The 23,571-nt window shown below is 41.2% G+C and overlaps 3 protein-coding genes and 2 pseudogenes across 3 annotated transcripts; 1 reads left to right on the top strand and 4 right to left on the bottom strand.

Annotated features, from left to right (window-relative positions):
• Nucleotides 1-4,196: 4,196 nt before the first annotated feature.
• Nucleotides 4,197-5,622, bottom strand: LOC130405399 (uncharacterized; annotated as a pseudogene).
• A 270-nt stretch (nt 5,623-5,892) lies between these two features.
• LOC130406280 (extracellular calcium-sensing receptor-like) lies at nt 5,893-10,133 on the top strand. The gene is made up of 9 exons (XM_056611766.1): nt 5,893-6,292; nt 6,397-6,593; nt 6,666-6,772; nt 7,029-7,316; nt 7,605-8,153; nt 8,299-8,520; nt 8,921-9,044; nt 9,136-9,608; nt 9,711-10,133. The coding sequence occupies exons 1-9, from the start codon at nt 6,060-6,062 to the stop codon at nt 10,131-10,133; spliced, it is 2,616 nt and encodes an 871-aa protein (XP_056467741.1). The 5' UTR covers nt 5,893-6,059.
• Nucleotides 10,134-10,523: 390 nt separating this feature from the next.
• LOC130406238 (extracellular calcium-sensing receptor) lies at nt 10,524-13,687 on the bottom strand. The gene is made up of 6 exons (XM_056611710.1): nt 13,599-13,687; nt 13,191-13,476; nt 12,489-13,061; nt 11,995-12,117; nt 11,640-11,763; nt 10,524-11,437 (listed from the first exon to the last, which is right to left on the bottom strand). Exons 1-6 carry the CDS (start codon nt 13,685-13,687, stop codon nt 10,524-10,526), a joined length of 2,109 nt encoding a protein of 702 aa, XP_056467685.1.
• Nucleotides 13,688-16,150: 2,463 nt separating this feature from the next.
• On the bottom strand, nt 16,151-20,237 carry LOC130405398 (extracellular calcium-sensing receptor-like). The gene is made up of 6 exons (XM_056610462.1): nt 20,038-20,237; nt 18,711-18,975; nt 17,811-18,611; nt 17,423-17,653; nt 17,185-17,308; nt 16,151-17,064 (listed from the first exon to the last, which is right to left on the bottom strand). Exons 1-6 carry the CDS (start codon nt 20,235-20,237, stop codon nt 16,151-16,153), a joined length of 2,535 nt encoding a protein of 844 aa, XP_056466437.1.
• A 1,177-nt stretch (nt 20,238-21,414) lies between these two features.
• LOC130406376 (extracellular calcium-sensing receptor-like) lies at nt 21,415-23,559 on the bottom strand (annotated as a pseudogene).
• Between the last annotated feature and the right edge of the window lie 12 nt (nt 23,560-23,571).

The following is a 23,571-nucleotide window of genomic DNA, read 5'->3' as shown; positions in this document are numbered from 1 at the left end:
CATAGAGGAGAAAGGGATTGTACTCCTCAAGCTGAGCTGCCATACGGCCGCTGAAGCTCCGTCTGAGCTGGCTCACATCTGAGAAGGCAGAGTACACGTCGTTTAAATCCTCCATGCCACTGCAAGGCTTTCGATCCAGATGGTTGACCATGTGAGAATGTGTGTTGACAGAGCCGTTCAGTCTGCAGTTGAGTGTCTCCTGCCAGAGCTCGGTGAGGAAAGCCGGGTTTTGGATGTTGGATGGTCGAAGCCTGGACAGATGCTGCTTCAACCCCGGAATTACCTGGGCTCTGTGAATACCGAAGCCCAAGGTGCCGATCAAGAGGTCGCCAAACTCCTCCTAGAGTGACTTGGCTGTGGCCCAGGCATCACCCGCGATCCAATGGATGCCTGTGTTGTTCCGCTGCCAAATGGCTGTCATGATGATTTGCACTATACTGACTCAGTGCAGAAGTTAAGGATGACCTTTGAAGATGACCCCTATAAACACAATAAAAATGCAAGTCCGGCCGAATTGTAGCAAAATAGTAGCTTGAGAAGTATTTGCCACAAACTTGAACTCCAGGAAGGAGATTTTATTTAGTGTTGTTGAAATGTCTTGCTTAAATTTAATACAAAATAGCAAAAATGCATAACTTTCAATCAGTTGCGCTATCGATCACATCTACCTGAATGATATCTAGCTTATCCAGACGCTGCTGACTCAGAACCACAGGATCATAGTGAACAGCAGCACACACACACACACACACACACACACACACACACACACACACACACACACACACACACACACACACACACACACACACACACACACACACACACGCTATACAAATGTAACCCTGTCAATATTTGGGCTACAAAGGCATTAATTGGAGAGCTATTGAAGTCATATACTTGGTTAAAAACTCTGTATTGATATAACTATTTAGTTTGAAGTGTATGAAAAAGGTTACGTTGGTTTTCGATTGAAGTTAAATATAAGTTACTATTATTTTGAAGTGTGAACTCTTAGTTGTTTGCGGGAGGAGTTGGTCGCGTGAGAGAGCCGTGAGTTGCGCACGTAGGGCGATGAGACGGAGAGGAACGCATGCGTTTATGCTCCGAGCCAGAACAAGCCACTGCGCTATTCCTTTAGACAGATAACCGAACCCAGATACAAACATGAACCGTCAGAGCGACACAGTTCTCTTGTGAAAATACCTTCGGTGAGTTTAACTGTGGTCTGACTCATAAACGTGTGAAGCTAAACATATGCTAATGGCTAATGCGCTAGTGAATAATAAGTCGTCAAACTAAACTGTGTCGTCTCATTAATTATCCATCTTGCTCCAGTAGTCAAACCTAGTAATCTGGGCCAGAATATTGTTGTATAAAGAATTCTTAATCTGCTAATCCAATAAAGTGTTACATTAAGGACTCCTGGAGAAAGAGCTGTATGGCAAAGCGTGCATAGTCAGACTCCTCGCCAATGACCCCCACCCAGTTCCAGCCGAATGGCTAACCAAGCGGACCAGGGCTCTGACCTGGAAGGCATCGCTGGCAGAGGTGTCAAAAGTATTCACATTCATTACTCAAGTAGAAGTATAGATACTAGCGTTTAAAAATACTTCTGTAGAAGTTGAAGTATCAACTCAAGCTTTTTACTTAAGTAAAAGTATAAAAGTACTGGTTTCAAAACTACTTAAAGTATTAAAGTAAAGTAATGCAAGGGGGAAAAAATGCCATTAAGGACAAAAGCGTAGGCCGTGCCACAGGGGCCTATAGAATTACAATCAGCTTTTTTTGCCAAGTATGCTCACACATACAAGGAATTTGGTCACTGCATTTATCCCATCTGTGAATTAGTGACACACACAGCCACTTCCCCCCAAAAAACATTTTTCTAAAGCCCATCTAATGACTTTAATGTTAATGTTGAAAAAATTGGGATGCACCTGTTTCAGACACATTTATACCCATTGAAAATGAATGCATATTAGTACAATGCAAATACATTAAAGAATATGTGTACTACTGAGCTTTAACATGTGTTTCATGGAGCGGAAGATATGATGACTAGTTCCCTGTAAGTATTGGAATGGTGCAAAAAGTCAAACTTCAGAGGCATGTTATCAAAAACCTTTATTGGAACATACTGCAGCTAGTAGGCTATGTTCCAAGCTTAGCTGCAGGAATTTAAGATGTAACGAGTAAGAACTGAGTTGTTTTTGCATCCAACCATCTCAAAAAATTCTTCCAGGTACGGCCAGGGATGTAGAAGGGTTGGCTGGTCTTCTTGGCTACCAACCTCCTCACTGGTGCTTGGTTGGGACATTTCGCTCATCGTCTGCTATTTCATAGCTGGAATGTGGCGCGATTTATGTCATGTCAGAGAATGTAGACGGGCTCTGGTCATGCGCAGGTGCCATGGATCGCGTATAAACCAATAAGGTGTCAGAATTGTATATGTTTCTATTCTCATCCAACCAATCAAATTCACTCTATCCGATGGCGCAAATTATCTGGATAGGTTTTTTTGAACGCCGGCGGAAATAAAAACAAGCCGAAATTAAATGGGAGCAACGTGGCCATTTTTAAAAAGTAAGGAGTAGAAAGTACAGATAAGTGCGTGAAAATGTAAGAAGTAGAAGTAAAAAGTAGGCTGAAAAATAATTACTCCAGTAAAGTATAGATACCCAAAATTTCTACTTAAGTAAGGTAACAAAGTATTTGTACTTAGTTACTTGACACCTCTGATCGCTGGGCATGGTGCGCATGAACATGGGAAACTCTGTCTGCTCACTCAGACAGCTGCAGGAGGCAAAGTAGCTCACCTAGTGGAGGGACAAACAGAGGATTACTTCTCCATAAAAAGTTTCCCTGTTATTTCAAATGATGAATGACTTAAATATGACTTATATAAGTCATATTTAACGAATTTCAACGTGTAATTGTTTTGCACATAACATGCATCCAAAACTATTGTACAAATTAGTTGACATTGTATGATATTAATATGATAAATACGACAAGTTATGCGACCAATATGAGTAAAGGAGTCGGGGAGCTGGTGACAGCGGCACAACCTAACACTGGAGACCTGGAGCCTAAACTGATGAGATCTCCCTTGCCGGAATGCTCCCCGATGGCCTTCAGACTCCCATTCCCGTTGGCTGGGGGGCCCGGCTGTCCATCCACCAGAAGCAGGGAGGCCTTCAGAGACATGGGGACCTCGTCGCAGCTGCCTCTGATGTGGAACCCCAGCTTAAGCGCAGGCAGCAAGTCATTGCGCTGGTTGATCTCCCTAATATCAAAGGTCATGTTCTGCATCCAACACAGGTCACGGGCACTGAAACTAATCATTTTGTGAATGGTAATTAGATGCACACTCGACAAGTAAAACATTTTCACCAGGAAAACACTGACGTTAGAGGCTCGAAATGTTGACTTGCTACTTGTGGGAACCAGGTTCTGGTTTGGATGCGTACTTTGGAAGAGAAGACACAAGGGTGTTGTGTATAGGAACGACGCCCCCTAGCACCACATCACCGTCTTCGTAAAAACAGTTTGATTCTTCTTCGACTATGAAGGCGCAGTCTGTGAAGAGGGCAGCTTCAAGAGGAACATGACTGATAGAAGACAAATCTTGACAGCAATGGGAGCCATCACTGCTGCTTGATATTTAGAAATATTACTATAGTCTTGTTTATATTTAAACATGTGTTCCTTCGATAGACTTGGCTTTAACATGAACACAATTAAAATGCAATTATATTTAACATATTCATTTACATATTTCTGACTTGTGAATGTAAACAAAACCGCCCAGTTATGCCAATGTGGGTGGTTTTGTTTTTTTATGCAGAAAAATACCATTTTTTATTCTTCTTTAATCAGAGCTTAAATAACATCTTTCCAATTGATGTTCATCAAAAATGGATTAAAGTAAAAATATACCGATTTTTTTTGTATAATCAAACATTCATTCATAAATATTTCATAATTATGATTATTCTGTGTTTTCTTACGGGAAATATGATTAGAAAATAAATCATTAAAGATCACCTACAATTTATGTAATTTATCTTTATATTTGTTTTAATTTTAATTCTGAATGAACAAATAAAATGATAAATATATGTTTGATGTGTGGGTGTCCATGGAAGAGGATTAGGGCCACGTGTCTTAATGTCAGAATTCTAACTTTAATCTCAAGATGTCATAGACGGAAACAGGAACTTGATCCGGTAAGGCTCAGCTTGCCAAAGCTTGGACCAGGGGATCTTACAGTCCACTGTTTGTTCCCATCTTGTCCATGGGCCTTGCTGTCGCATTCCCACCATCTGGCTAGCACGCAGTTCCTCCACACCAGCTCTTACCTGCTCTGGGACAAATCAGCGGCTGTCTTTGCCCAGAGCTTTGTCGTTGCGTGTGGTTCAAACGCTACCAAGCCCTGCTCATCCAGATTCAACTGGGCCGACCAGCACGCTGTCACGCAAGCGTGACAGCGTGCTCAGCCTGCTCGACTGCTTCCTGCGCCCTCAACTTCCTCACAGTCCTGACTACAATGCAAGCCTGGGAGACTGTCGGGTCACTGGATTCCCTGTACTGCAGCACCTCTCTTGCACGGGTAACCATAAACTCCTCATTCAGGCTGCTAATGGGGAGCTTCATTTTGTTGTTCTGCACGTACGGAGCGATGCTACTCAGGCTTCGTGGCAGGCCCAGACATTTACGGATGTAACAGATGATCCTCCTCTCAAAGCCCTTTACTGAGGTTATTGTGATCTCGTACACAAGCAGAGGCCACAGAATCATGGAGAGAACACCTACTGATACATCCAGGCCTTGAATTTACCAGGCAGACGCGACTTGTCAACTGATGTCAGCCACTCCTCCAGCTCCCGATTTGTAGCCTTGATGGATGCAGCGTCCTTCAGGATGCAACCAAAGGTCTTTCAGAGGCTCAGATGGGTTTCTTGGTGACCTATTTAATCGGGGTGCCGTCCAGAGAGAATCAGAACTTGTCAGTCACTTTCCCTCTCTTGAGCACCAGGGGCCTCGATTTTACAGGCTTGAAACACATCAGAGCCCATGTGATGATCTTCTCCAAGCCCTGAAGGATCCATCGGCACCCTGGCACTGACGTCGTAGTTACTGTCAGGTCGTCCATGAAGGCTCTGATGGGGGGCTGGCAGACTCTGGACGATCCCAATCTCCAGCCGATGCCACGCGGATGTGACTGTCCCAGAGGTGACTCTGAGCTTAGAACTCTTGAAATAGTCCAAAATAAGGTCCCTGATTTTACCTGGGACATGGTGCCGATCCAGTGCAGTTTCCCCCATTTTATGGGGAATGGATCCATAATCATTAGTGAGGTCGAGCCACAGCACTGCTAGGTCTCCTTTTCCTTTTCTTGACCACACCTGTATGTTTGAGTCATCCTGGAACCTTGGGGATTCCACCCTTCTGTACACAGGTGTCGTTCTTCTGGAGGAACTCTGTCAACCGATGGGATAGGATGGTGAAGAATATCTTCCCCTCAATGCTGAGCAGCGAGATGGTTCTGAACTGCTCGATGTTCTTAGCATTCACCTTCTTGGGAATCTTTGCAGAAGGACACCTGCAAATCCCCATGGTTGGGCCACCTTTCACTGTCACTCGGGAAATCTGTAATAATTCAAAATAAATCATATATTATGGAATAAAAGATGGAGAAATCATAATAAGGGAATACAATTTAAGAGTGATTTAAAAAATAAATAAAAAGTTTTACATTTTTATCACAGTTTTGATGACCCACAATTGGGAAGATGGAATTTAATACAACCTTTGATTGATGAAGAATAATAAATACAGAGGGGCTTTTTCTGTGTAAAAAAAACAAAACAACCCACATTCTCATAACTGGGCGGTTCTCTAATGTTAATATTCACAAGTCAGAGGTATATAAATGAATACTTGGAATACGATTGCCATTTACATCCTGCTCATGTGGAAGCCAAGTAGTCTTTTGAATAATCTATGTGTTTAAATACTAGACTAATAATCTTTATGAATATTTAGTAGCAGTTATGGCTCGCATTGCTGCCATGATTCTTCTTCTATCAGTAATATTCCTTTTCAATTACCTCAATGTAAGTTCAGCTGCCCTCTTCACTGACTGTGCTTACATCGGAGAAGAAGAGTCAAACAGTTTTTACCAAGGCGGAGATGTTGTGGTAGGGGGTGTCTTTCCTCTACACTACACCCGTGTGTCTTCTCTTCCACTGTACACATCCAAACCAGAACCTGGCTCATACAAGTTGTAAGCCAACATTTCGAGCATCTAAAATTGTCTGTTTCCCTATGCATGCATGATTTGTTTTACCTGTCGAGTGTGCATCTAATTAACGTTAACAAAATGATTAGTTTCAGTGCACGCGCCATGCGGTGGATGCAGACCATGACCTTTGCTATCAGGGAGATCAACCAGCGCAGTGACTTGCTGCCTGAGCTGAGGCTGGGGTTCCACATCAGAGACAGCTGTAACGAGGTCCCCGTGTCTCTGAAGGCCTCCCTGCTTCTAGTGAATGGACAGCCGGGCCCCCCAGCCACCGGGAATGGGAGTCTGGAGGCAGTCGGGGAGCTTTCTGGCAAGGGGGATCTGATCAGTTTAGGCTCCAGGTCTCCAGTGTTAGGTTGTGCCGATGTCACCAGGTCCCCGTCTCCTGTAATCATAGGAGATGCATCCTCTGGTGTGTCGATGGCTCTGCTTAGAAGTCTGGGCCCCTTTCAGATCCCCCTGGTGAGACTTTATGGAACAAAGTTCCTTTTGTCGTATTTGTCAGATAACTCATCATATTTATCATATTAATTGCATACTATCCCAATATATTTGAACAATAGCTTTGTATATATTGTGCTAAACATTTACACGTTAAAATTAATTTAATATTTATAATGTACATTTCAGAAAATAAGACAAAAAATACATAATTGATTTGAAGTAAAACAGGCAAACTTCTGAATGAGAAGTAATCCTCTGTTTGTCCCTCAACTAGGTGAGCTACTTTGCCTCCTGCAGCTGTCTGAGCGAGCAGACAGAGTTTCCCATGTTCATTCGCACCATGCCCAGCGATGCCTTCCAGGTCAGAGCCCTGGCCCGCTTGGTCAGCCACTTCGGCTGGACCTGGGTGGGGGTCCTTGGCCAGGAGTCTGACTATGCACGCTTTGCCGTACAGCTCTTTCTCCAGGAGTCCTCATTGTATGGCGTGTGTGCTGCCTATGTTCACCACTTTCCCGTAGTTCTGGGTCAGAAGCCTCTGGATAAGCTCCTTGATATCATTCAGGTAAATATCATTCAGAGGATCGATAGGATAACAGTATAAAGGTTTCATACGTTTACATTTGTGATGGAATAAAACACTGTACAACAAACAAGTTATTTACACTCCTCAAATTAACAAGTTATGCAATATTGCTGTTTTGTAATCATTCAATTTGAGGAAGACATTTGAATAATAGCAATTAAAATGTCCTTTCTGAAGTTCAAGTTTTTGTCAAATACTTCTCGTACTCCTCTTTTGATACTCTGTGGCCAGACTCTTTTTATATATAATTTATTATTGTTTTAACAGGGGTCATCTTCAAAGGTCATAATCAACTTCTGCAGTGAGACAGAAGTGCAAAGCATCATGAGAGCCATTCGACAGCGAAACATCACAGGAATCCAGTGGATCGCGGGCGAGGCCTGGGCCACAGTTAAGTCCCTCTGGGAGGAGTTTGGCGACCTCTTGAGCGGCACCTTGGGCTTCGGTATTCGCAGAGCCGAGGAAATTCCAGGGTTGAAGCAGCATCTGTCCAGGCTTCGACGGTCTAACCTCCAAGACTCGGCGTTCCTCACAGAGTTCTGGGAAGAGTCACTTAACTGCAGACTGAACGGCTCTGTGAACACACATTCTCACATGGTCAACCATCTGGATCGAAAGCCTTGCACTGGCATGGAGGATTTAAACGACGTGTACTCTGCCTTCTCAGATGTGAGCCAGCTCAGGGTGTCGTATAACGTGTACAAGGCTGTGTATTTGGTGGCCCATGCACTGCAGAGAATGAGTGACTGTGAGGCGGGGCAGGGGCCCTTTGTGAACGGCACCTGTGGAAAACCTCAAAGTCTAGAGCCGTGGCAGGTGTGTTGACACCTACTTCCATTGATATGATTTGTATGTGAAGCAGTTAAAATGTAATGTTATATTTTTTAAGAAATACATAGATTATTTATTATCAAAAAATATTTGAATCAATGTAATAAATATTTTTTATCCCTAAATTTAGCTGTTCCACTACATGAAGAATACTAAGTTCTCCATATTGGGTGAAAAAGTGGACTTTGATCATAACGGTGACCCCATCGCTTCGTATGACCTCATGAACTGGCGAAGGGAGCAGGATGGCTCTCTGCGGCTGCTGAAGGTGGGCTTTTACGACGCCTCCCTGTCTCCAGAGCTCAGCCTGGTGGTGAATGAATCTGCCATTCAGTGGCCTGTTGGACAACAGGTGTGTTCTCGTCAAATCCCCCCCAGGCCCCCTCTTCCTCCCAGAATGTTCTGTGTTCATTTAATAAATGCATTCGGCAATCTGCTGCTGTTGGTTTTATATCTATTGGATATTGTATTATTCCACCTTCAACGATCATTTCACAAGTCTACAAAAATCAAAAATGAAGACAATAATAAAGATTGGTTTTCTTTAAAAATAATGTATCATGTTTATTTACACTGAACTTTCTGTAGCACTACAGCAATTGTTTAGCCTGTACCGGCATCATAAAGATGCCCTTTCTAATGAGCTAGGTTTAAAGTAAATTCAAGTGGTACCCTTGCCAGCCACCAAACAAAAATAAACCAGGTGTATCCAGTCCAGGGCCCTCTCTGAGCGGCCTTGTTTTGCCTCTCAGGCCGTCCGGTCTGTGTGCAGTGAGAGCTGCCCACCAGGGAAGCGTGTGGCCAGGAGGAAGGGGAAGCCTGTCTGCTGTTTTGACTGTGTCACCTGCGCTGAAGGGGAGGTCAGCAACAACACCGGTGGGTTTATGTTCTTTGAGTCCCATCAATCACTTTAATTTTTTTTTCTGTTTATAAGAATGAGTTGTTGTCCTTCTCTCTCTTCTACCAGATTCTTTGGACTGCACACGGTGCCCAGAAGACATGTGGCCTAACGACATGAGAAACCTTTGCCACCAAAAGAATGTTGAGTTCTTGTCTTACCAGGAGCCGATGGGTATTGTTCTATGTGCTGGATCAGTTCTTGGAGCTTGTTTATCTCTCCTTGTTCTGGTTATGTTCTATAAACACAGGGCCACACCTGTTGTCCGGGCAAACAACATGGAACTGAGCCTCTTCCTTCTGCTATTCATGGCCACCTGTTTCCTTATTGGGCTTTTGTTCATTGGTGAACCCTCTGATTTGCTGTGCCGAATTCGGTACCCAGCATTCGGCATCAGCTTTGCTCTCTGCATCTCCTGCCTCCTGGCTAAGACAGTAGTGGTCCTAATGGCTTTCAGGGCCACATTGCCAGGAAGTGGTGTTATGAAGTGGTTCGGACCCAGTCAGCAAAGAGCAAGTGTGCTTGTGTGCACGGTGGTCCAGGTAAAAATAGCGTTAAATTAAAATCAAATGTAAATTAATCAATAGATGAAATAGACTAGATCAACAGTATCAATGACACTGTCCCATCTTTCCTCTATTCAGGGCTCGATCTGTCTTATCTGGCTGCTCACCTATCCGCCTTTCACCAATAGCAACACAGGCTACCTCAGGAACACCATCATTATCGAGTGTGCTACCGGCTCGGAGGTCGGCTTCTGGTGTGTTCTCGGCTACATCGGCCTGTTAGCATGCCTGTGCTTCTTCATGGCGTTTTTGGCCCGTGAGTTACCTGACAATTTTAATGAAGCTAAATTCATTACGTTCAGCATGCTCATTTTCTTTGCGGTGTGGATCACTTTCATTCCCGTCTACGTGAGCACTGCCGGTAAATACACCGTGGCTGTGCATATTTTTGCGATTCTGGCTTCTGCTTATGGTCTTCTGTTTTGTATTTTTGCTCCAAAGTGCTACATTATCATTTTCAAGCCAGCAAAAAACAGCAAGAAAAATATTATGCGGAAATGAAGACATAAACATAAGGATGCGTATATTTCAAAATAAATACATAGGCCTAAATAGATGATATTTTAATTTTTAATTTTTTTAATTTTTTGTCAATTTTGAATGTCATATATGTCTTTGTACGGGTCGTGCATTGAAAAATGTGCTGCATACACTATATTATATTCATATTTAATTAAAACTACACCCTTTAGATACTTATTAACTGTTTTTTTCAAATGTTCCTCAGCTCTAATTTGCTATGTCCCAATTAAGCTTACCATTATACATCAGCCCGTACGAATAAATTATCAAAAAAACATGTTTCGATTCCTTCCTATACCATAAAAAACTGCTCATGGGAATAAAAAAAGGAGCCAACAGGGGAATTCATATATTGTATTTACTTACAATTCAGACTTTATTGTTTACAGTTTTCCCTATGACATGTTTCTTTGTATTTTGCTCGGGTTTAATTAATATTATGTAACATTTAGGTGCAAAAATACTGATCAACAAGCCAAAGGCAGAAGACAAAATAGCAAAGATCTCTACAGCTACAGTGAACTTTCCTGGAGAGCTGATATAAGCAGGGATGAAGGTGATCCAGACGGCACAGAATATCAACATGCTGAAGGTGATGAACTTTGCCTCATTGAAGTTATCAGGCAGTTTCCTTGCCAGAAATGCAAGAACCAAACATATTGCAGCAAGGATTCCTATATAACCTAAAACAGCATAGTATGCAGTCTCAGAACCGGGGTTGCATTCTAGCACTATCTTTGTATTGCTATACCTGAACACCATATCTGGAAAAGGTGGGTTGAATCTCAGCCATAAAATGCATACAACGACCTGAACCAATGTGCATGAGCAAACGATTAGTCTTTGCTGGGCAGGGCCAAACTTCCCTGACACTATACTGCCAGGCAACGTGGCCTTGAAGGCCATCACTACCACAATGGTTTTCCCCAGAACACAGGACATGCAGAGGGCAAAGGTTACCCCGAAGGCCGTGTGTCGCAACATGCAGGTCCAAACAGTGGGCCTGCCGATGAAGGTGAGGGGGCAGAGGAAGCAAAGAAAGAGTGAGAACAACAAGAGGCAGCTGAGGTCAAAGTTACTGGCCTTTATGACAGGAGTCTCTCTGTGGTAGAGGAAGATGGACACAGTTGACAGAGACAGAACAGCCCCCATCAGGGACACCACTGTCAAGGCTATTCCCATTGGCTCGTGATAGGACAGGTACTCAATGGTTTTCAGAAGGCACTCGTCACGTCCCTCATTGGACCAGTATTCCCGTAGACAGGGTGTGCAGTCAGTTGCACCTGTAAAACAAATACAGCTCTAATATGTGAGATGATTGTTGTCAATGCAACAATTCCACAGCAAAATTCATCTATATATATTGGGGATATCTGGCTCAACACATAATACCATGAAGCTGTTGAACTAATGGTAACTTTCATTGTCTGAGATCAGCATTAGGAACGATATTCATTACGACGAGCCTTCACTCCATGAGTATACCTGTTGAATTAGCTATGGCCCCTTCTGCACATGGTATGCAGTCAAAACAGCAGATACTCTGTCCCTTAATTTGAGCCTTCCTGGTACCCGCTGGACACACATTTGAGCACACTGAATCTGGAACCTAAAAGGTGAGAAGAGAAAAAAAAAGAAAGCATATGGGTTCTTGTGAAGTTCATGGTGAACACGTTTGACATTTGATTCCTCATACAATCACAGCGTGACTGCATGGAAACTGGATCAATTTCACAATCACCATCTTTCCAGTTCTCCAGACAATTTGCTCTTCCTGGATTTTGAGTTCATATGCATTGTGAGAAGTGGAGGTAAAGTTTCCCACTGTCACGTGTTGAACCTTCCCTTCCCTCATCTGCCAGTTAATAATGTCGTACGACGCAGGGGGGTCCCCATTCTGGTCGAAAAACACAGTGTCTCCAAACATGTCGGTAAAATGAATACCCTGTAGACGTTCACTGACCTGGAAGCAAAAGGGTTGGACTAAAAATAAGCATGGGCTATCTTTTGTCTTATTTAAGTTACCCATAATGGCATTGATATTTAAATTGTTTTTAATTCGTCAAACAAATCACTCACCTCTTTGGGCAGAATTTGTGATACGTCTAAACATGGCTTGACTCGTTTCTTTCCGACTGGTTGGCAAAATAAAACATAGTGGAGGGCGTAAGCGACAGCGTACACAGCCTTGTAAACATTGTAGGACACTCTAAGCTGCGTGACATCGAAGAAGGCATTCTGCGACGCCCTTAATGATTCATTTCCATGGCATTTTTTACTTTTCTCTGTGGGATTCACAGAGAGTGCACCCACTGAGGGGGGACTACATCCTACCACCACCTCCCAGAAATCATTCACAAAGGCAGAACTTCGGCCTGTGTAAGGGCTAAGGTCCATTAGGAAAGGTCCCAACTTTGGAATGGACATCTTTCGGACCACGAATCCTATCGAGCCGCCAAAAGAGTGATACATTTCAGGTGTGGAGGGACGCGCCGCTGTAATCCAGGCCTCGCTCGCTATCCACTGAATGCCGGTGATGTTATGCCTAACAATCTCTTTCATCAGGGGGTAAAGGTCGCCCTCAGGAACAAAAGCCAGGATCACTTTTACAGTTGAGTGTTTGATCATTTTGACGACAGCAAGGATCTTATCGCTTTTGTATGTGCGCAGGACCGTTCCCACGAATGAAATACAAACCCCCATCTTTTCAACCTCTTCCCTAAAGGCCAGTATCCCGTTTCGCCCATAATCATTGTCGGACTGAATGGCCCCGATCCACTGCCAGCCGAAGCGTTTGACCAGCGCTGCCAAAGCTTTAGCTTGGAAGAAATCACTGGGGATTGTGCGGAAAAAGGTTGGATATTTAGCTCTGTTACTCAGGCAGGCACACGTTGAGAAGTAACTAACCTATAGGGGGAAAACAATAAGTGGATTAATATGAACCATACCTTCATCATCTGAGAAAAAGTATGGACCTGGACTAATAGCATACAACATTTTAACATACATACTTATAATAATTCATAACAAGCTTACTATTGGAACTTGAAATGGCCCGAAGGTCCCAGCCAATATTAAAGACTGCGATGATCCTGATTCTGCTATCAGGGCAGTCAGAGGCGGACGACATGCAGAAGTGGATTCATTCTTTTCTGTCCTACTCACTAGTGTCAACGCAGCACGTAGTGTATTGGTAGGTGAGGCACATGAGTTAAGGATGTTATAGCCTAGAGAAATGTTAGGCAGTATTGTTGGACTATTGTTGATTTCCTCGATTGCAAAGATCATCACTTGAGTCCACCGAAAAGCACGCAAATCAAATCTAAGGAGAAAAGTAAAGAGCAATTAGTAAGTTCAGAGATTATACTTAATATACAGTATTAAGGTTAGGAGAGATAACATGAGAGGATTAAATGAAATATACATGCAAATAGCAATACTTACCCTGCACATTTTACATTCAGTGGTTTTCTCTCAAAAGTGGGCATGCTGCTGATTTGTTTATTCAAAATAGGAAAAATTCCCCCAATCATCACATCCCCCTTTTGAAATAAGGTACTCATGTCAAAACTGTCAATCAATTCACAAGCCAAGGCTGACTTCAACCAAAATATAAAACACAAGTTCAACATGGCCTTCGTTGATTTAAACATGCTTGTCTAGCATTTTGTGAGAGCGATCACTCTCTTATACCTTGATACAGGAGGAGATGTGCTTAATAAAGGATGTGCAATTACCCCATGGGAATATCACTATAAGATTAGCCCATGTCGGTTGACCAGAGAATTTCTGTTGCTGTGTTATAATCATATGCATCTGCTGATGGAATTATATGAACACACACATACAAACACAACTATCACTAACACACCAACACGCACGCACGCACGCACGCACGCACGCACGCACGCACGCACGCACGCACGCACACACACACACACACACACACACACACACACACACACACACACACACACACACACACACACACACACACACACACACACACACACACACACACACACAGGATAGGGCTGTATTTTTGTAGTCCTTGTGCTTTCTAGGTTATGGAACAGTGTTTGTACTAGCAATTTTCGACTTTGGAGCTAGAGAACATTATGGCTGATCTATGCTCCTCTCCTATTCCTTTGTTAAGGAAGAGGAAATATTAATATCATATTGTGTGTTTAAATCATTATATATATATACATATATATGCAAACAGAAATTGCAGTATGATATTTATCTTTCCTATCTATATAATATCCAGATAATATACATTATATGTCCAACAGATTCTGAGACTTTACATCTGAAATTAAAATAAATTACAAATTTCTATAAGACATTTATTGTTGGATTATAGACGCAACAAGTGTGCACTACATTATAGTGTCCAGAATCATCTCGGTTTACATGCAGATAGAATAATAAAATGACAATGTTTCAGACATGTTGCAGGTATTTTATTGTGAAATTACATGGAAAACTTCTAGACCTCTACAAATACACTTACTAACATTTGGAGGTGACATCATTGATATCACCTGTTCGTCTATAAAATATACATTTAAAAAAGGTCAACATTATATATCTATCATATATATGTTTAATATAACATTTGAAATGATAATCATGTTTATATTTCCTATACAAATGTGAATAAATCATTATATTATACAACGGGGGACCTAAATCCAGCGATCTGATTGGTTCCCAACTGTTGTATAATGAGCGTATACATAACTGCTATGACGCCCGATCATTTTGTGAAAGTTTGCATATCACTCCGCGCCTGGAAGTAGAAACAGTTACAAAGTAAAACATATGTTGGATGATGGAGAGAGGGTGTAAATGTTGTTACTCTGGGAGTGAGCAAGGCGATGGAGAGACTAACGAAAGCTTAGGCACACGGCGAGTGAACTGCTCCATAGGATAAATTGCCGGCGAACCGCTCTAGCCGTGCCTTCTCTCGGATGGACGCTAAAGTGTGTTGCATAGCGACCGTCGATGCAAAGCGGCAGCCAGGAGGGACTACTTTTTTGTATTCTTTGATAAAACGGCTATTTTGACTTTCTTGGTTTCTTTTTTTCTTTTTTTTCGTTTCGCCATAACAGTAACCGTTGTATAAAAGCAATAGATCACTTCAGTCAGTGGCATGTGCTCATTATACCACTGTGAAGGGGGTCGCCGGCCCTCCGCTGCGCGTCGGGGCCGGACAACGCCCCTTAACAGTGGTATAATGAGCACATACCACAGCCTGGCGTGATCTATTGCTTAATTATACAACGGTTGGCTTAAATCAAGAGATCTGATTGGTTCATAACTGTTGTATAATGAGCGTATACATAACTGCTATGACGCCCAATCATTTTGTGAAAGTTTGCATATCACTCCGCGCCTGGAAGTAGAAACGGTTACAAAGTATAAAAGTAGTTGTATAAATGCAATAGCACAGTTCACTGAAGCCTAAAAATATGTTGAATGATGGAGAGGGTGTAAATGTTGTTACTCCGGGAGTGAGCAAGGCGATGGAGAGACTAACGAAAGCGTAGGCACACGGTGAGTGAACTGCTCCATAGGATAAATTGCCGGCGAACCGCTCTAGCCGAGCCTTCTCTCGGACGGACGCTAAAGTGTGTTGCATAGCGACCGTCATGCATTTTGAAGGCAGCCAGGAGGGACTACTTTTTTGTATTCTTTAAAAAAACAGCTATTTTGACTTTCTTGTTTTTTTTTTAGATGTAGTGTGTTTATGACTTTCGTTTTGCCATAATAGTAACCGTTGTATAAAAGCAATAGATCACTTCAGTCAGTGCTATGTGCTCATTATACCACTGTGAAGGGGGTCGCCGGCCCGACGCGCACAACACCCCTTATCAGTGGTATAATGAGCACATACCACAGCCTGTCGTGATCTATTGCTTAAATATAACATTTGAAATGATAGTATGCATCATCATGTTTATATTTCCTATGCAAATGTGAATAAATCATTACATACCTTTGCTTTGCATCTTACTCTTGATATGCTTTTTTGAATTTTGTTCTGGCTTGAAAATAATAATATAGCATTTTGGTACAAATATGCATATTAACAAGCCAAAGGTGGAAGCCAGAATTGCAAATATCTCCACGGCTACAGTAAACTTCCCTGGAGAACTGACATAAGCAGGGATGAAGGCGATCCAAACAGCACAGAATATCACCATGCTGAAGGTGATGTACTTCGCCTCATTGAAACTATCAGGCAGCTTTCTGGCTAGAAAAGCCAGTATGAAACATAACAAAGCCAGGAGTCCTATATACCCTAACACAGCCCAGAAACCTATAGGGGATCCTAAGGCACATTCTAAAACAATTTTATCCTTAAAGGACCGAACATTTTTGTTAGGAAATGGAGGGTTAATTGTTAGCCAAAGAATACAAATAGCAACCTGTATGAGAGTGAAAGCCAATACACTGAGTCTCTGCTGAGTTGGACCAAACCATTTCATAGCATTGCTGCTTGGTAGTGTAGCCCTGAAGGCCATCAACACCACTATCGTTTTCCCCAGAACACAAGAGATACAGAGGACAAAGGTGATCCCAAACGCTGTGTGACGAAGCATACAGGACCAGTCTGAGGGACGGCCGATGAAGGTCAGAGAACACAGGAAACACAGTTTTAAAGAGAGAAGCAGCAGGAAACTCAGCTCAGAGTTGTTGGCCCTGACAATAGGTGTTTCTTTATGAACTAAGAAAATTATGAATATTAAAATTGACAAAAATACACCAAAGCAAGTAAATGCTGTTAATATAGTCCCCATGATTTCTGGGAAGGAAAGGAATTCAGTTGGTTTTGGAATGCACTTGTCCTTTTTGTCATTTGGCCAAAATTCAGCAGTGCACAAAAAGCAATCTGATGAATCTGAAAGAGATTTAATATCATACCCAATATGTAAAGACAATCAATTAATGATCAACAGCACTCATTTCAGTCACATTTAGGCTCATCATGCAAGTGAGCTTTAGAAAATACTTATCCTACCTGTCTCATTACTTATGCCTCCCTCTGGGCATTCAAAGCAATCAAAGCAGCACACGGGCGCTTGTTTATTAACGGCCTTGCGACTTCCGGCAGGGCATGCATCCCGGCAAACAGACTTTGGAGGCTAAAAGAGACAAATAGTTACACAACCTTGATAATATACATATCAAATCATTCACCTAGTAGACATTCTGAGGAATAAAGTCACTGAAACTGTATTTATTTTGTTATATGTTACCTCAGTACTGTTAAGGGCCCATACAATGGTTGTGTTAGGTGTAAACCTGAATCTGTGTCCTTCAGGCAAAGAGCTATCATATTGCCCAATGGTAATGACATTCATAGAGTCACCCTCCTTGTACTGCCAATTTAACAGGTCATACTGTGCCGCAGTGTCTCCGTTTTCATCAAAAGATACCTTGTAACCATTAAGTACAGTGAAATCCACCAGCTTCAGGTGTTCCAGTACCTGCACAGAGAATATTCAATGTTATTATGTTATGTGAAAACACTGAAATTGTAAAATATAATATATGCAAGTAATTTAAATTTCATTTCCAAAATAGGATCAAATAAGTCTGTACTTAAGTACACCATACTTATATATTTAACTAAAAATACTGTACCTGTTTGGGCTGAACATCAGTGTTGTTTACACAATGTTTTCCTGTGGTGGGATTTAATCCATTTTCACATTGCAATAACGCATTAAGAGCATGTGCAATCGAGTACACAGCTGTGTACACATTTCTCACAGATCTTAATTCTGTGTTTGTGTAGGCACTGGAGATTGTTCTCAGATCCTCCCCCCCAGTACAGAGCTTTGTGGTATTTGATGGAGAGAAGCTGCAGTCGAAGAAACTTTCCCAAAACACTTTGATCATAACACTCTCTGGTTCATCACTCGGTTTCAAGCTCATTAGAAAATCTGCAAGACCTGGAATAATAGACTGAGGCAGAGCAAACCCCATTGCCCCATGTAAGACGTTCTTACTTCCAATGGAAGCCAAATCCACCTGTGAGATCCAAGCTTCACTACCAATCCATTGTTTACGAGGTAAATTGTTTGTGTCTACTTTTTTAAATAACGCCCTCATGTAGGTTAATGACATGTATAGCAGGACTACACTTGATGTGGAGGCTTTGAGTTTCTCTGTTACTTTTTGTTCGTTCTTGATATCATACAAATCAAAGCTGATAGCATATTCTACACAGATACCCTCTACCTTTCCTTGCTTAATGAACTCAGCTGCACCATCAGATGCATACACCTCAGCACTGTGAATTATTCCTACCCACTGCCAGCCAAAATGTTTCATGAGCTGTACCAAAGCCGAAATTTGAAATTGATCGCTGGGAACAGTCCTGAAAAATGTTGGATGGATACGTTTATCACTTAAACAGGCGCACGTTGAAAGGTGGCTGATCTGTAAAAAAGGAAAGTGAAAGTAAGTGTTAATCATACTCATTACCACAATTTAAACAAAACTGAGAAATCATGACTCGAAATTGTCTAAATGTCTCACGAGAGGGATATCAAGAACTCCAACTAAAAGGTTTATATTTTTGCTAACACCGGAAGAGGAATGGCCAATCAGTGCCTGGACTCTTTTACTGCAGCTTTCCCCTGATGTTACAGCCTCTATGGCTGCTCTTATCGGGCCATCGCCCCCACAGCCGTTATAGATCCTGTAGCCCAAGGTCACTCCATTGAGCAGGGTTGGGTTTTTGTTAATCTCCTCCACAGTGAAGATGACAGCACGGGCAAACAGCAACTCCCTGGGATTCAGGCTTGACACAATGCAGAAAATATTCAATTAAAACGGATACCTACACAAATGGATACACACAGCAAAAAGAGAATGCTTTTAGAAAAGAAATAGCGTGACATTAAACTTATTTTTGGCATAAATGTCTTACCCAGTGCAAAATAGAGAGGGATATGCATGGTAGCCATGATTATTTGTTCCTTGAGTTGAATCTAGAGAGAATATTCCTCCTATAATAAGATCACCATCTTTGGAAAACTCCAAAAAGCCTGTTCGCCCTATCATTCTGCATGCCTGTTCCTCTGACGTGCTCTTTACAAGTAGTGTAATTAGGATAATGCTGATCAAGCCCATCATGGCAGCCATCTCCTAAACTGTAGCAATCCTTACCTGCGCTAACCTTTATAGTATTTTTGTTCTTGTGGGGAAGATTCCTCAACCAATAGAGATATTTGTATTGCTGACTGCTCTTCAGACCAGGTACAATTTAAAATGTTCTAGTGTTACAGTGTGTATTGACCATTTTAAAAGTGTCAGACTTTTACAAATCACGCAGTAAATGCTTGTAGCATTTACTACTCACAAACACTTCTGAACTAATCAGTTGATTCATCGATTTGATTAATTTTGCCCATTTATTACGAGAAAACATATTGCCTTGGTACTGACATTTTGAAACCTAAAGGCTAAATGAGACTTAAAGCCGAAATTAAGCATTGTAGGAAGCAAACCTGTTTTTAACAAAGAAAACTCAAAGCATTGCCAAATGAATGGGAGTTAAAAGTGTTGTTTTTGTGAAGTCATCATTACAAGTAATCAAGCCTTGAATGACCTTGTGACATCAAAGGAATGGTTTGGACCTGTGAACGGTACAACAGTAGAGGTGTAAAACTATTCATCAACGTGTAGAACAACTCCCATTCCTTAAATATAATGTACCATGTTTGTTTTAAACAAACTGACTACACCACTGCAGCAATATTTCAGCCTGTACTTGCATCGTAATGAGGCATTTTCTAATGAGCTAGGTTTAATGTAAATTCAAGTTGTGCACCGACAGTGTCAGTGCACAGCGTGTCGCTACATGCAGGTCCAAACAGTGGGCCTGCTGATGAAGGTGAGGGGGCAGAGGAAGCAAAGAAAGAGTGAGAACAACAAGAGGCAGCTGAGGTCAAAGTTACTGAACTTTATGACAGGAGTCTCTCTGTGGTAGAGGAAGGTGGACACAGTGGACAGAGACAAAACAGCCCCCATCGGGGACACCACCGTCAAGGCTATTCCCATTGGCTCATGATAGGACAGGTCAAACTCAATGGTCAATGAGTGTCCCTCATTGGACCAGTATTCCCGTGGACAGGGTGTGCAGTCAGTCACACATGTAAGGCACATAAGGCTCTAATATGTGAGATGATTGTTATAAATGCAGAACAACTTCACAGCAGTTGCACATCAATATATCAATATATTTGTGTTTATATCAATTTATATATGTATATATATCATATCATTAGATCAATTAATACAAATTTTGAACAATCAATTATTTTTCTTTTTGCTTTGCCTAGACCACATGTGGGCTGGTCTAGACTCCTTATCAGATAAAATGTATCATACACATTTTTTATCAATTGATATAATTATACGATACAATAATATCTATGAATATATATATTCTCCTGTGTGTGTGCATTCACAGGTGTGTATGGGTTTTTTGTGTGTGTGTTTGTTCACATAATTCCATCAGCAGTTGCATATTATTCAAAACAGTAATAGTCATTATCTGGTCGACCGACCTTTGCTAAAATGATAGTGTAATTTTGCAGGAAAATGTTATATCGTATTTCAATGGGTGTTGGTGTATATATAAACAGACAAATATAGTAAATACACACACTCTAACTACAACTGGTATTTATATTTAAAAAAATCATTTATATATATCTTTTTTTATTTTTATCACTGTACAATTAAATTCATTTTAGGCGTTTGTGACTATTGTACAGAATAAATAAATAGTCATGGTGATATAATAACCATATATGTATAACCGATTCAGAGACTGTTTTGAATAAATCCATCTTTCAGTCTGAAAATTATAAGAAATGAAGATCTTGGATTGTATAACACATTTGCAAAAGATATTGTGGTTTATTGTTGATCTATACATGCAACAAGGGTGCACTACAATATATGGTTCAGAATCATCTTGGTTTAGAAATATAAAGGATAATGGAGGGACAACATTTCAGACTTTTTGATTGTGAAATTACATGGAAGACTTCTAGACCTCTATAAACACACTAACTCATATCTGTAGGTGACATCATTGGTGTCAACTGTTCCTTGAATCTACATATTTTAAAAAGACAAGATTATCTGTCGTATGAATATTTAATGTATAATTTGAAATCATAGTATGTATATTCATGATTATATTTCCTATACACATGTGAGTCAATCATTAGATACCTTTGCTTTGCATCTTACTCTTCATATGCTTTTTTGAATTTTGTTCTGGCTTGAAAATAATAATGTAGCATTTTGGTACAAATATGCACAATAACAAGCCAAAGCTGGACGCAAGAATTGCAAATATCTCCACAGCTACAGTGGCCTTTCCAGGAGAACTGACATAAGCAGGGATAAAGGCGATCCAAACAGCACAGAATATCACCATGCTGAAGGTGATGAATTTTGCCTCATTGAAACTATCAGGCAGCTTCCTGGCCAGAAAAGCCAGTATGAAACATAACATAGCTAGGAGTCCTATATAACCTAACACAGCCCAGAACCCTATAGGGGATCCTAAGGCACATTCTAAAACAATTTTATCTTTAAAAGACTGAACATTTCTGTTTGGAAATGGAGGATTAATTGTTAACCAAAGAATACAAATTAAAACCTGTATTAGAGTGAAAGCCAATACACTGAATCTCTGCTGAGTTGGACCAAACCATTTCATAGCATTACTGCTTGGTAGTGTAGCCTTAAAGGCCATCAACACGACTATAGTTTTCCCAAGAATACAAGAGATACAGAGGACAAAGGTGATCCCAAAAGCTGTGTGGCGAAGCATACAGGACCAGTCTGAGGGACGGCCAATGAAGGTCAGAGAACACAGGAAACACAGTTTTAAAGAGAGAAGCAGCAGGAAACTCAGTTCTGAGTTGTTAGCCCTGACAATAGGTGTTTCTCTATGAACCAAGAAAATTATGAATATTAAAATGGACAAAAATACACCAAAGCAACAAAACACAGTTAATACAATCCCCATGATTTCTGTGAAGGAAAGGAATTCAGTTGGTTTTGGAATGCACTTGTCCTTTTTTTCATTTGGCCAAAATTCAACAGTACACAAAAAGCAGTCTGATGAATCTGAAAGAGAGTTAATACCAAACCTAATATGTTAAGGAGATCGATCAATGGTAATCAGCACTTATTTCTGTACCATTAAGAGTAGAGTATCCTACCTGTGTCATTGCTTATGCCACCCTCTGGGCATTCAAAGCAATCAAAGCAGCACACAGGTGCTCGCTTGTTAATGGCCTTGCGACTTCCGGCAGGGCATGCATCCCGGCAAACAGACTTTGGAGGCTAAAAGAGGCAATAGTTACACAACTATGAGTAAGTTGCACAAATGGAGTCATACCAATAGAGAAGTTCTGAGGAATGTAGTCACTGAAACGTTTTTTGTTCAGCTATATGTTACCTCAATGCTGTTAAGGGCCCATACAATTGTTGTGTTAGGTGTAAACCTGAATCTTTGTCCTTCAGGTAAAGAGTTATCATAATGCCCAATGTTAATGACATTCACAGAGTCATCCTCTTTATACTGCCAATTTAAGAGGTCATACTGTGCCACACTGTCTCCGTTTTCATCAAAAGATACCTTGTAACCATTCAGTACGGTGAAATCCACCAGCTTCATGTGTTCCAGTATCTGCACAGAGAATAATCAAGGTTATTAGGATATTTGAAAATAATGAAATTGTAAAGTAATATTATATTCACTTAAATACAATTACATTTCTAAAATAGGATTAGATAAGACCAATACTGCACCTGTTTGGGCTGGATATCACTTTTGTTTACACAGTGTTTTCCTGTGGTGGGATTTAATCCATTTTCACATTGCAATAACGCATTAAGAGCATGTGCAATCGAGTACACAGGCTGTGTACACATTTCTCACAGACCTTAATGCTGTGTTTGTGTAAGCACTGGAGATTGTTCTCAGATCCTCATCCCCAGTACAGAGCTTTGTGTTATTTGATGGAGAGAAGCTGCAGTCAAAGAAATTTTCCCAAAAAGCTTTGATCATAACACTCTCTGGTTCATCACTCAGTTTCAAGCTCAGAATAAACTCAAGAAGACCAGGAATAATAGACTGAGGTAGAGCAAAACCCAATGCCCCATGTAAGATGTTCTTACTTCCAATGGAAGCCAAATCTACCTGTGAGATCCAAGCTTCACTACCAATCCATTGTTTACGAGGTAACTTATTCCCGTCTATCAATTTGAACAACTCTCTCATGTAGAATAATGACATGTATAGCAGGACAACGCTTGACGTGGAGGCTTTGAGTTTCTCTGTTACTTTATGTTCTATCTTGGTATC

The sequence above is a fragment of the Gadus chalcogrammus genome, chromosome 16 (genome assembly GCF_026213295.1).
Source record: "Gadus chalcogrammus isolate NIFS_2021 chromosome 16, NIFS_Gcha_1.0, whole genome shotgun sequence".
NCBI lineage: Eukaryota > Metazoa > Chordata > Actinopteri > Gadiformes > Gadidae > Gadus > Gadus chalcogrammus.
Note: the sequence above shows the minus strand (reverse complement) of the source record. Positions and strands in the feature narration are given on the sequence as shown.

Excerpts from the sequence above, each read along its gene's own strand:
- LOC130406280 (XM_056611766.1), top strand. The coding sequence starts at position 6,060 with ATGGCTCGCATTGCTGCCATGATTCTTCTTCTATCAGTAATATTCCTT. Across the intron at positions 8,154-8,298 it reads AAAGTCTAGAGCCGTGGCAG|CTGTTCCACTACATGAAGAA; the intron begins GTGTGTTGACAC and ends CCCTAAATTTAG. Across the intron at positions 8,521-8,920 it reads AGTGGCCTGTTGGACAACAG|GCCGTCCGGTCTGTGTGCAG; the intron begins GTGTGTTCTCGT and ends TTTGCCTCTCAG.
- LOC130406238 (XM_056611710.1), bottom strand. The coding sequence starts at position 13,687 with ATGATTGGGGGAATTTTTCCTATTTTGAATAAACAAATCAGCAGCATG. Across the intron at positions 13,062-13,190 it reads GGCCATTTCAAGTTCCAATA|GTTAGTTACTTCTCAACGTG; the intron begins GTAAGCTTGTTA and ends TTCCCCCTATAG. Across the intron at positions 12,118-12,488 it reads ATGATTTCTGGGAGGTGGTG|GTCAGTGAACGTCTACAGGG; the intron begins GTAGGATGTAGT and ends TTTTGCTTCCAG.
- LOC130405398 (XM_056610462.1), bottom strand. The coding sequence starts at position 20,237 with ATGGGAATAGCCTTGACGGTGGTGTCCCCGATGGGGGCTGTTTTGTCT. Across the intron at positions 18,612-18,710 it reads GAGTTCTTGATATCCCTCTC|ATCAGCCACCTTTCAACGTG; the intron begins GTGAGACATTTA and ends CCTTTTTTACAG. Across the intron at positions 17,309-17,422 it reads GGGCCCTTAACAGTACTGAG|CCTCCAAAGTCTGTTTGCCG; the intron begins GTAACATATAAC and ends TGTCTCTTTTAG.